Below are 12,915 nucleotides of genomic sequence, written 5' to 3'. Positions count from 1 at the left end.
CACTCTGGTGTGTGACAGGAAAGGAGGGGCAGGGAAGAGAAACCAGGAATAAAGCACAGGGGCAGCAAACTGAGGGAGAGGCCTAAATAAGGTCAGACTCTGGGAACAGAGAAACTGGCTGTCCCAATCACAGTTGGTCATGACATCACTTGGTCCCACTTCAAAGGGCTCTTTGCCAATGCCTTGGGCAAGGGGTAGGACTGGGCATCCATCCCCAGCCCCCACACAGGGATGCATGCTACAGTCTGCCTGTTGCCCTGATTTCTTTCTTCTTCCCCATTTACAGTGCCCGGACAGGCTCTCTCCAAGCTGCAGGGACAAGCAGAACACTCCCACTGCCACTCTGGGGCATCCATGGCTCCAGTGCCCACTGAAATGCAAGCTAAGGCAGACCAAGGCCACAAGTCAACACCAGTCTCTCCCATCCTGCCCTGGAGACAGGTGAGCCTGCTCGCCTCTCCTACTGGCATCAGTAGAAAGTTCTGAGATGCTACAGGCAGAATGTGGTGGGTACTCCAAGCCCCATGGATAGCCTCAGCTTACTGACTACACCAGGGCCAGACAGAGGCAAATGGAGTGGAGACGACGCAGCCACCTAGCTCCTGGTTTGCCCCAAAGAGCTCAAGCTGAGCCAAACAGCTACAGCAGCAACACTGGCAGTGTGGGCTTCCAATCACACAATCACAAGCCCTAGCAAAGCGTGGGACTCCCTTGGGGGGGTCTCCAACTCCTCTATGAGCTACTATAATTACCAAATCCACACAGCTGGAAACTTGTAAATGGGCCAACTAATGGGTTTCTGGGATTTCTAGTAGAGTAAGGAGTTAAAGGAGCCAAGAACCCAGTTTTCTTTCCCTTCTCATACGCACTCCTACAAACAAGAGTGACTGAGGGCATATGATGAGGCACTGGGTTAGGCACCATCTAAGAGCCTGGTCCAACTCTCTATTGCTGCCCGTCTCCTTGCCCCTTCCCACTCCCTTCCAAACTCCTCTGCAAGCCTTTCATGAGTGGGGACCATAATGAGCTGGACAGCTGAGCAGTTCAATTGCACCCCTTATCTTCAAAGCATTTTATAGAAACATTAACCAATTAATCCACAGAGCACCCACGAGCGATGTCACAGCCTCACTTGACAGGAGTGTGCACAAGGAGAGCGCACCAGAATGGTCCAGCAAACAGAGCAGCCCTCAGAGATCAGCCCACGTCTTCCATCCTACCCACAAGGGCGAGGCAGAACGGCTTTTCTCACTGTTCCCCCATCTTTCACTCACCTAACAGTATTTTCAAGCTAGTTCTTGTCCACGAATGTGCCTGTCATTTTCTCCTCTCTCCAAAGAACAACATCAGTCATCACAGCAACACATGACGTTTCTCTGAATAGATAACATCATTTTCCCACCAGCCCACCTCTGAGACTCCAGCAACCATGACAATTATGGTCTGCTGTTATGAGTGGGGGTATTCAGAGAATGAGAAGACATCCACCTATGGGTATTCACTAGCATATCAAAAGTGGTCTGGGGAGAGGGTGGCTCTGATCAAACCCATACAGTCTGCCAGGCCAGTGGCTAATATAGGAATAAGATGGGAAACTGAGGCATGCTCATGATCATCTGGAGATGGGTTGTGTCCCTTCAGCCCCACATGCTTTCCTGGCCCATGGACAGGGCGCTGAGTCTATATCCCTTGGAAATGTTGCTTGGCACAAGATAGTGAGCTCCAAAAGGTAGGTTCTAATAACAACAGATGGCCACGTTCTGCCTTCTGTGAGGTCCAAGTAACTGCAAGCTTTTGTTTGGCTTAATAGGGTAGAAATGTTTAAGGCCAGAGTTGAAAGGCTTGGGACAAAAAAAAAAAGACGCTGAAATGGCCAACGAAAGACCTTAAATGAGCCCTTGGCTCTTTAAATAAATCCTGAGCAGGTGGCTAAAGACTTTCCATTTGAAGAGGTGCCAAATTATTAGCCTACCTGGGGCACACACATCTCAATTCAGATCTGTTTGGAGGGCAGTCTCTACCCAGAGGAACAGAGGATATTTCAAAGCACCAGCCTCCCCCTCTCCCCACTTTGAAGTAATTCCACAGAACTTAATTTAATCCAACCTAATCCCTTGCTACAGAAGAAAACCAAGAGGAAGTGATATGTGTTTAGTGGAAAAGGTGATGAGAAAAAGACAGGAGGAAGATAAAATGAAGATGATCACCACCCTGCAGAGAGAATCACACCAGATTCATGGAAAGACTAGGCAAGGCAGAGGGGGGTGAAGCTGACATGCTTACATTAATGTAGGAAAATGAGTGGCACAGAGACAGGAAATGGGATGACTGGAACCCTCATCTGCCGCTCCATCTTATCAGGGGCAAAGACCCTGCTGCAATCAGTCCTGGATCACTCTGGCAGCAGAGAGCCAACCCATCTCAATTCAGACAAATCACCATAAGCATAGCCCTTCAAGACTTCTACCAGGGAAGAGAGGGAGACTGCTGCCCACCCCTTATCCAGTGACTATCAACCTGCCACGGAAGTGGACACTCCTGGCACAGATGCTGCAGCCAGAATGAGCTGATACCTCCAAAGGCAAGGCGTGTTTGAAGGGGAGGGGCTGGTTGACCGTCGGGCACCTTAGGAGTACAGAATCACTGGCTTCAGTGAGCTCAGAGCCTCAACCAGCCCTGCCTTGGCTCCAGGACCAGGCCCCAGTTCCCACAAGAGACACATGGGACAGGCTGGGGTCAGAGTTATTGGGGCCACTTACCCTGCTGGACCATTTCAGGGAGAACTTTGTGACAAAGGACCAGAGACAGATGTCCACCATTCCATGACATTTCAAGGACTTGAATAAGTTCAGACATATGCAGGTAAAATTCGAGTCTTCCTAGCGTATGATCTGAATTTCAGCTTTGTCATTTATCAGTTATGTGATCTTAGGTAATGATTTGAGCTGGGTTTCTCTCTCTGTAAAATGGAGATAAGACTACCTGTCTTGCCTGAGTTGTGAGGTTTGGAAAGAATGGATGGAAAGTGCCTAGCAGAGAGCCTGGCATATAGCAGGTCCTCAGGAGATGCTATTATCATGTGCTTAGGAGGAAGTTTTGTCACTGCGTAACTCACATCTCTAAGAAGTACACTTGCCACCCTGTACCCTAGGTATATCTCTTTTACAATTCCTGATGGATTTTTGGCTTTTGTGATGACTTACCACTCCAGGACTGTGAGCCTTGTAAACAAACAACTTCCAGAGAGGCAGAGGAACTTCCTCTGGGAGCCACAAAACCCTGGTGCCAGGCAAATGACAGCCTGGGTATTTGTTTTAATTTAGGCTCTTGTCAAGAGGAAACTTCATGGCTAGCAGCCCAAACATGACTGCACTGAACCTCCCCAGGAAGCCTCATGCTACAGCTCTCATTCTAAGCCGTTCTGAAGAAGAACTCCTCACATTGCTGCCAAGTCAGTGCCCCCCTCCCACCCTCCATCAGGCTGCCCCAGGAGCCCAGAGGCCAGGGCAGAAGCAGCAGCAGGACAGCTCAGATGCCAGCCTTTGAGAGTCAAGGCTGATTAACAGGCACCCCCAAAGTGGCCCTGGATCTAATTCCCCTTCTGGGTCCTGCCTTCCTCAGGTCAGAAATTTTCAAGGCAGCCTCAGGCAATTTTGCTTCTCTGCTGGGGGAGAGGTGCAGTGGGGGAAGGGGAGATAGGAAAACTTGGAAATAATCAGGTCTGGGATTCTTCTTCAGGGCAATGGAGAGAAAGCCAGAGCCAGGTTTCCATAGGATTCTATGCTTTGGGAAATAGGGAAACCAATACTGGATTTCACAAAGAGCCAGAAATCTTCAGAAATGTAAGCAGCATGTGAATATGAAGCATTGTTATTTGCAAGAGCGCAGCTAAGAGGAGGTCACTAATCCTTCCTGCAGGTCAGGAGCTGATCTGCTGTGGGGCTCTGAACAGATGTGTGCCCCCATTCACGTGGACACACATGCACACACATGACACACAGCCATAGGCCCTGACCTTCACCCAAAGGTGGTGGCCTCTGCAGGAGAAGGAGCAGATGGAGTGGCTGGGCTTGGAGCAGGACTGCCACCCAGGGGATCCAGATTTGCCCCTTTGATGTTGAAAAAAAAGCAGAATGAACCATCACAAGGAGAGTTCCTGGTGTGGGAGGAAAGGAAGGAAAAAAAGATGGAGGGGAAGGAGAAGGTAGGAGGAATAATGGTGTCCCAAGGGGCTACAGAGGTCAGAGGCTGGATGCTGAGTACTGAGAAGCCTCCAGCGCAAGACCTTGGAGTTCAAGGCATCATCCTTATCTTCTCCCTCCCCCTACCCTCCATAGGAAGGTACCAAGGAATTTGAGCCAAGCTGGCTTTTTAAATGTCCTTGACTCATGGCATCCAGTGTCCAGAGCCAGAACCTGGCTCCACCTGCCTCCTCCAACCCCCGCCTCCTGCCTCAGGACTCTGGGCTAGGAGAGTAGCAAAAGAGAGTGGGAGAATCCTAATGAAGTGATGGGAAGAGCGAAGTCCACTTCCTTTCTTCTTCAGGGGCCAGCATGACCCTCTTCCTACATCACTGAGAGCGCTGGGGGAGGTGTTTCAACGCAGAGGTGGGAAGACGTGCAGTCCTTTAGCCGCTTAAGCAAGGTGGAGTGGGAGGTGGGGATGGGGGTGCTCACGCCCAAATGTAGTGATCAATTACACATTCCCAGTGGCAGCGCAGGAGCAATCACAAGATCAAGGCAGATTTGGGAGCGAGGGGGTGGAGAAGCCGAGATTTGTTTTTTTCTTTTTGGGGGGAGGGGGAGAGATGGGGGAGGTGATGAGGCTGGCAGGAAAGACTGCGGATCTGGGGGTTTTTAGTTCCTTCATCCAAATGGCCCCCACGCATATCTGCACACACATTCTCCCTTCCCGCCCACCCCCACTCCGAAACATACACACACGTCTCAGGATGTCCCTGAGGGGGCAAACTCCAGCCCCAAGGACTTTGCCAAAATGGCCTTTCTGCTTCAGTATGGACAGAAGGAGCAGTCAGTCGTGGAGCGGAGGCAGCACCCTACAAGGGCTGTCCCCACTTCCCGAGGACTGGGGAGTGGTCGGTTACACAACAGGTGGGAGAGGGGTGACACAGCTCTCCTGGCCCCGTCGGTCCGCTGCCCGCCTCCCATCCTCCTTAAGTCCGCCCTGGGGACCCCATCTACGGCCGATCGTGGGGGCCCCACGCCGCTCCCCTGCCTCCCAGCCCGCGCCGGGCTCCCCAGACAAGCCGGGCATCTCGGGCCCCGGGACCGTCGGGGCGCCTCGCAGGGCGCGGGGCCGTTCCCGCCCAGCCTCCCCGGCCCGCGCGCACACGTACTGCTGTAGAGGGTGTCGATCCAGGAGAGGCGCGGCAGGCCCCGGTGGCTCAGCGGCTCCATGCCCGCGGCTCCGCGCGACGGAGGCGGCGGCAGCTCCGTCAGATCGGAAACCCGACCCTCATCGCACAACAAAGGAGGGAGGGCGCGGGCGGCGGGCGGGCGGGCCGGCGGGGAGCCAGGAGGGGCGGCCAGCCCTGGAGGCCGAAGTTGCCGAGCGCGGGGTGGAGGCGGGGGAGGCAGGGAAACAGGTAGCAGGGAGGAGCGAGCCGAGCCGCCGAGGGTGGGGGTGGGCAGGCGAGGGCAGCCGAGCGCCCCCGGGAGCCCTTCCGGCCGCTGCGGCCACGGCGAGCCCCGCTGCGGATCCCGGAGCCTCGGCCCCGCAGCCCGCGCGCCAACTAGCAACTTCCCCCGGGCTGCGCGGCGCCCAGGGGCGGGAGCCTGAGGCCGCGACCAATCTGCGCGAGGCTCCTGCGCCCCCTCCCCCGCCGCAGCACGCCTCCAGACTCGGAGGGGGTATGGGGAGCAGCCCCGGTCCCCACCGACGCCGGGACGAGAAGGGCTGCAGCGGGTGATGAGGAGTGGTCCCGCGGGGGTCTCCGGACTGCGGCGCAGGCCCAGGCTCCTTCTCTTCCTCTTGCTGGGCTCTGCCGAATTCTGGCAACCCGCAGACTAGGTGTCACAGGGAGACCTACGGGCCCGCACGGGTGACATCACCTGCCACCCCGAGATCTCTAAGCGCAGTTTCTGGGGCCGGTGCGGCTGCCAGGCCCCTCCCCTAGGCAAGCCTGGGAGGCGGCGCTGATGGGGTTAACGTCCTGCCTGTCAGCGGGCAGCCTTGGCTGCCCTGGGACTCTCCATCCAAACCTTAACAGCGCCTCATCTATTTAAAAACCCTTGACCTAAAGGCTGGGCTGTTCCTGACCTACACTCTAGGGGGCGGCAGTTGGAGAAAGACCAGAGGCTGGGGGTCTGTGAGCGGCTTTGGAGGACAAACTGGAGCACAGGAGAGGCTGCAGGGTCTCTGCTGGGTCCCCTCCAGGACCCTCCTCTGGGGATTCCTAGCACAGCCCAGGAGGCACACCATGTATGCATAATCACATACAAATGGAAGGAAATCTGGGATCAAGATGCCTGTGGGAACAGAATCTTTAGAAACTAAAGCAGGGAAGTGGCAGGGGTAGGGGTGAGGGGTGCTTTATACCTGTCCCCTGAGTGCTGGTTCTATGGGACCCAAGGCACCTTCGGTTCTGCAGGCTTCCTTGGGCCAAAGGACTCAGGAGAAGAGACTGGAGGGGTCAGCCTCGGGTGGTCCAGAGCAGCAGAGGGACTGAAGCTCCTGAACCCAAGGGAAGGGAGGCAGTGGGCCCACCGAGCGAACCCTGCACTGGGCTGTTTGTGCTGGTTTCACCTTAGTGAGGTTTCTGATAATGGAGGTGACCGTGACCCTCTCCACCTCCACTCCCACCTCCAAGCAGCTTAAGGACAAAGCTGGAACCCAACTCTACAGACAGGCCTACAAGGTGAAGTGCCTCCTGCCCTTTTCGGAGGGGGGGGGGGGCAGTGTTGTCAGCATCCACAGAGCATGGGGGAGGAGGCTCCTCATCATTCCAAACAACCGTAGGTCTAGTTCTTTTTAAGGGGAGAAGCAGAGCCTCACATAATGCCTAAAGGAAGCTTGCACCCAGCCCCTGCAGCTGCCTGGGTACAGGCTTCCAGAGCCGCCCAAGGGGAAGATGGTGGCCACAGGCTCACAGCAGGTCAGGCACGCTCCTAGGACCTGCAGTGGAAGATGCTCTGGGCTGTGGGAAGCCTCCACAGGTAGCTGCAGTAGAGCTGTGAAGTAACAGTGGCCCCTCCCTGCATCACCTTGGCTCTCCCCCACTCCAGCCCTCCTGGCTCAGGCCCGGTAGCTCTCATGGCCCCTCCCTGCTCAGCTGTCACCCTCCCACCATTCTTGCATTGCATACAAGACTGGTTGGACCAAGCAGGCACCTGGAGCTTGGCGGAGAGGGGGGCGTACATCTCCAATGAGATGCTCTAGAAATAGAGCCAGGATGGGAGAGAGAGCAAATGGGCTCTCAGAGGAACCAGAGGGAGGATGGTGATGGTGGAGAAGCAGGGAGGGGCCCAGGGCCTCTCTTCTTCCCACATGAAACTCTTGGAAGGCACAGAACCTAGAAGAAAGATGGAAACAGGGGCACTGCTCCCTCCCCAACCACCACCACCATCACCAAGGCAGCCTGGGCCCTCTCCACTCCTCTCTACACGATGCAGGGATTTTCCTGATGGCCACATCCGGGCACTGACTGGGAGCAGGCATGGATATATATTTCTGTGTGAAGTCCCATACATTTGCATACATTTTACATTTTTATCTACAAAGGCTTGAACAAGCTTTTTTCAGCATTTTTGAAGCTAAAATGTTACAGTTGCTCTCCTTAGCCATGCCATAGTTTGCTTGTTTCTGTTCAATCCTGTCTTGGACCTTCCACTCCAGAACACAATTCACGAAGAGAGAGGAATCTTAGAGGCAATAAGGAGGAACACTTCTAATAATTAAGAGAGGATCCCTACAGTGCACCTGGCTTGGATCTTAGTGTTTGGTTTACAACATAATCTCACTATGAACCTCAGTATCTCAGTTCCCTCCATTTTATAGACAGGAAAACGGAGGCACTGAGCAGCTAAGTAACCCGCCCAGACAGTAAGTGGAGGGGTGGGACTCAGACCCTGGAGCTGTCTGCTCATGCCCTTAAATGCCATCCATGCTGCCTCCACTGTCAGTTGACTAGTGAAAGCAGGGTGGCCAAAGTCCCTGGAAATCTTTGCTGGTCCATGGGCTAAAGACCACCTTCTAGAAAACCCTTCCAGCCCTCCTCCATCGCTACACACCTGTCTCACACATGTGTGTCCCAGGAAAGGGCAGTTACTTCAAGATTCCCTTGATGCCTTTACTGGATGGTTTTCAGTAGATGTTAACATCACGCAACCTGACTCTAACCTTGGCTATAGAGACATGTGCGTGGGCTTTTGAGCACCAGGGTGATTTCTAGAGCAGCAGCCTCCAGAAATCTGGCACTAAGGGCAGGGAGGAGATTGGGGGAGATCCAATCCACATCTTAGGAAGGAAGGAGTTAAAGAGTCACTCTCATCTGCATTTTGCCAAAGGTGAAGTGCTCTGCCAGCAACCCCAATCTGTCAGAGCAGCAGGGGTGTGTTCCTGTGGACAGGCTGCCCTGATTCAGCTAAGTGCAGACCTGTCCGTGCACCTCAAGGCTCTGAATCAGCATCCATCACAAGACTTCCTCCAGGCCCAAACGAACCACTCACTGTCCAGTCCTTTGAGTGAACACTCTCCACCTTCCCCAGCCCTCCCTCTGGCCTGTGCACTCTGGCTGTCCTCGGCTCCCCAACTCCCATGGTGACTGCCCTGCTCCTGCCTCACCACCAGATTTATGGGAGATTTAAGGGTAGGTTGCTTTGCCAGGATGTTGATGGACTGAGTGGGAAGAAGTTATATCCCATTCTGAAGGTCAGCGGCGTTGCACATAATTCCCAGGGATGTGCTACTCACTGCCTCTCCAACAACCAACTCTTGTTTCTCCCAGCCACTTGACCGGGATGGAGAAAGGTGACTGTGCTTAGAACCCAAACTGGGTGTTTCCACTTTTCTTCCCTCTTCACTGTTAGCAGCCCAGCTTCACTGTGCACAACAGGAAGGCCCTGGGAGTCCCTGCTTCCTTGATCCCTCAAGAGGTCACTGCTGGTGAAAAGGATATCCATTTGCCTCTCTCCACTCTGGGGCCAGCAGGGAGCACCAGTGTGCAGAGGCTAGATGTATAGGTGGGGGTTGGGAGGAGCCCTTTGCATTCAAATTAAGACACAAAAACAAAGAACAGGCTGTGATAGCCAAAAAACCAAGAGTTTGCACCCTCCCTGGTAGATCAGCTTTTTAAAAGTTGGGACTGCATCTTTTTTCACTGGGGTATTCATAGCCCTCAGGCCAGTGGACGAATGAGGCTCACGAAGACCTTCAAAGACACACTGTGCACCCAGATCAGCTTTCTGTCAAAAGCCCAACAGACTGGCATGCAATAATACATATTGAATAAATAAAATTAATAACAGCTAACATTTATTGAGTGCTTCTTAAGTGCCAGACACTGCTCTATGTGCTTCCCATCAATTATCTCACTTAATCCTCATAATAAACCCTTAAGATAGGCACTATTATCCTCTCCATTCCACAGAAGCAGAAAGACGACCCATTGGCTAGCAGGTGGTGACTTTGGAAATGAACTCAGATTCTGAATCCAGAGCCCACACGTGTAATCTCTGGATTGGGCTGCAATGAGTGAACAAATGAACAAAAAGAATGAAGTTAAACTCAGGGAGAAAGAAATCAGACCTACAGGAGAAATGCAAGGCAGAATCCCCAGGGTCACCAATGATTAAGCAAAAAGAGAGCTGGTTCCCAAAGGAAAACATCTACTACAACAGGGCAGATGACCCTGGAGACAAGCTACATGCAGTCAATCCAATGACAGTCTCCTGAACTCCAGTCCCAGCCAAACCCTACTACTTCTATGACTTTAGCCTGTCTCAAGCCCTCCCTCCCATTCTCAGTTTTCACATCTGTATGTGGGCAACCAGGTGACACAGATAGATGACTTCCAGGCTTTCTACCAGCCCTAGAGGACTACAAACATTGCTTTCTAGCAGACCCTGGGGTGGCCTGTTTCCTGCTCCTTGCTTCATTTCCTTTACCTTGGTACAGAAAGGTGGCATGTCCTGTTCTAAGATTCACCCTCACCTCTTGAGCCTAGAAAGAAGAAAATTCCCCAGGCCTCCACTGAGTCATCTCTAAGGGAGAAGGCTTGGCCTAACAGTTCTGTCCTTGGCCTTCTTCCCACCTGCCTCTTCCCAACTCCTTGCTTTTCCAGTAGACAGTTAGATCTGCAGGCAGCACAGATGAACTCACAGCCCTCCCCAGTTATTCATTTCTCTACCAAAGTTTCATGTCAGGTTGAGTCATGGGATGTATCTGCAGCTCTGGCAAGATGCAAACCTGAGAACTGCATTCACCCCCTTGCTGCTTCCCTCGGCCAGGAGAAGGCACAGGGACATCCAGGTCCCTGCAGCTGTGAAACTTCTCACCAATACCCACATTTTCCAGGGGCCTTGGAAGCCCGCTCCCATGACCAGGGTCCACAGGGAGCCCGGCCTTCCGGACAGAGTAGCTGCCTCAGACTAACTAGCAAGCTGCAATTTCAGGAGGACCTTGAGCCAAGCCCCAGCTCAAATGGCCCTTACTCAACATGGCTCAGATTGTACCACTCAGGGGTCAACAGGAGAGGTTTCCTAGAGAGTTGATCAGAGGGCTCAGTAGTAGGATCTGGAGCCCCTTCCTAATTTACTTACCACAGCATTCCCATCAGCATTTGGAAAGAGGCCAGAAGAGACGGAAGGATTCTCTAAGTCCCAAAAACCCAGAGACCAAGTTCAACGGCTCTGAACTTATCGGCACCAAACGAAGCAAGGGCATATCCAGCTGGGGTCAGAGCTCACAGGCGGGCCCTCTGCCCTCCTGTGGCCACCATTCCACGGAAGCTGGCTGTGCTCCTCGCTCTTCCAGCCAGGGTTCTGCAGATGCGTTCCAGCCCTGCACTGCTCTGCCAGGAGCTCTGACGCCACCCACCCGGCTGGGCCCGGTCCTGTCAGGCCCAGGAGTGGCCACAGGGGCTGAGGCTAGGCTGTCAAGGAGACTGACTCCAAAGATGGCAGCTCAATATTCATGAAGGCTAAAACCAAGGAGCATCAGAGTCTAGCCAGCGATGTTCGTTATTAGTGCAGTCTCGCTTTGGGGTTACTGTTCACGTTCGCGCGTGTGTGGCCATGTCTCTTTAAGGATCAGGCCTCTTTAAAGCAAGTTCCCTCTGCAGTCACTCCTGCTACCAGCGCTCCTGCGGCAGACAGAAGGGCTCCCGAGCGCCACCTGGTGGCCCAGAAGAGCAGCACTTCGGCCACCAGGAGCGGTTTGGCTAAGAGGCCTGGAAAAGCCTGCATTAAAATTAAAATGAGTTTAGCCCACAGATTCTACACAGGGCTATGAGTTACCCTTGCGACCAACAAGGCTAGGGCAATCAGGAGGAACTCATTTGGGGTCAGGAGACAGCAGGAGCCACCATGAGTAGCCTTAAAAGAAAAACCATCCCACTGAACAAAACCTTCCCTAAGATAGTCTCAAATGGGGGGATTTCCCCAGTCTCCCTGCTAGCCAGCTGCAGGATCAGAAGCACAGCTATACATACCCTGTCCCCATAAACACTGGGACAGTAATTGTCCATTAGGGGAAGGGTAGTTGGTTTTGACCCACTAGGAAGTACTTGAAAATGTGTAGGAGCACTTAAAGCCAGAGATGTTAAAATGTCCTGCCATATGTAGAACTGTCCCAAAGAATTCTGTCCCCAAATGCCAACAGTGTTAAGAACACTTACTTGGTTATGGGGAACCGAGGATGGTGACATGGCCAGCTCATACCCACCCTCCCCCATTATTTTCCTCATCATTCTGCCTTTGATGTCCTCCCTAAATTTTACCTTTATAATCTCGGGGAGTGGTCTGGCCCAGGCCACCTTCACATGGGATGCCATGGCCCTGGCAGCCCTGCCCCAGAAGCTCATCACATACCTGCACCCAGCCCGTGTTGGGTCATAACGACCCTTGGAAGAGAGAGGCAGACAGACTCAGATGGCCAGGAACCAGTGGGTTGTCTCCGAGAAGAAATCACAGAAGACCAGCCACCCAGTTCCCCCAAGGGACCACCCTTGCCTTCCTTCCTTCATGGATGACTCAACCAAGCCCTGCCCTCTTTCCCCGGACTGTCCCAGGATGTGCATCTTTTACATAAGACACTTTCAGATTCTGTTCATGAAACTTTGTAACCCCTAATTTCCCTTTCTGCAAGGTCACTGCACCCTGTCCTGGGCTGGTCAGCTCAGTCTCGTGAACAGTCTGGTGCCAGAGGCTGTCGTGAGAAACCAACACATGTGACATGTGTCCTAATGAAGGGAAAGTGAAAAGAATGACACTCTGGCTGTGGTGGTAAGTGCAAGCTTCACAGTGGTCACATTTGAGCTGGGTCTGTTGGCTGGAGCAGCCTCAGGCTCACAAGGCTGGTATCATAACTAGAAGGATCAACTGGAGCAAAAAGTTCCCAGCAACTCACAGAAACTAGACAGCACTTTCTGAAACACATCTGGCAGGCCACTCCTTTCTAAGATCCATCTGTGGCTTCCCACTGCTGGCAGAATAAACACCCACACCCTCTTGGTGGCTCACGAGGCCCCATGGCCTGGCCCTGGCACCTCCTGGCATATTCTCCTCCTTGCTCTCTTGCTTTTTTCAGAACTATTGCACATGTTGATATCTCTGGCTAAAATGCTCCACCACCCACACTACCTGCATATTTCCCACTCTTCCTTCTGGTCTTAACTTAAATATCACTTCTGCCAGGAAGCTTTCCCTAACCACCAGACCAGGGAGACCTGCGTTTCAG

The 12,915-nt window shown here is 53.2% G+C and overlaps 1 protein-coding gene across 2 annotated transcripts in view; it reads right to left on the bottom strand.

Annotated features, from left to right (window-relative positions):
- Window positions 1-12,915, bottom strand: part of ABR (ABR activator of RhoGEF and GTPase) — a 188,509-nt gene that overhangs the window by 135,141 nt on the left and 40,453 nt on the right. The window contains exon 1 of one of the 2 annotated variants that reach the window (XM_036267648.1): window positions 5,357-5,417. The exons of the other annotated variant lie outside the window; for it this stretch is intronic. Coding sequence (XP_036123541.1) covers window positions 5,357-5,417 — 61 coding nt within the window. Of the gene's footprint in view, window positions 1-5,356; window positions 5,418-12,915 lie in introns of those variants that run through there. 2 annotated transcript variants of the gene reach the window in all.

Source organism: Molossus molossus, unplaced genomic scaffold (assembly GCF_014108415.1).
Source record: "Molossus molossus isolate mMolMol1 unplaced genomic scaffold, mMolMol1.p scaffold_m16_p_19, whole genome shotgun sequence".
Taxonomy (NCBI): Eukaryota; Metazoa; Chordata; class Mammalia; order Chiroptera; family Molossidae; genus Molossus; species Molossus molossus.
This window is presented reverse-complemented; position numbering and strand designations above follow the sequence as displayed.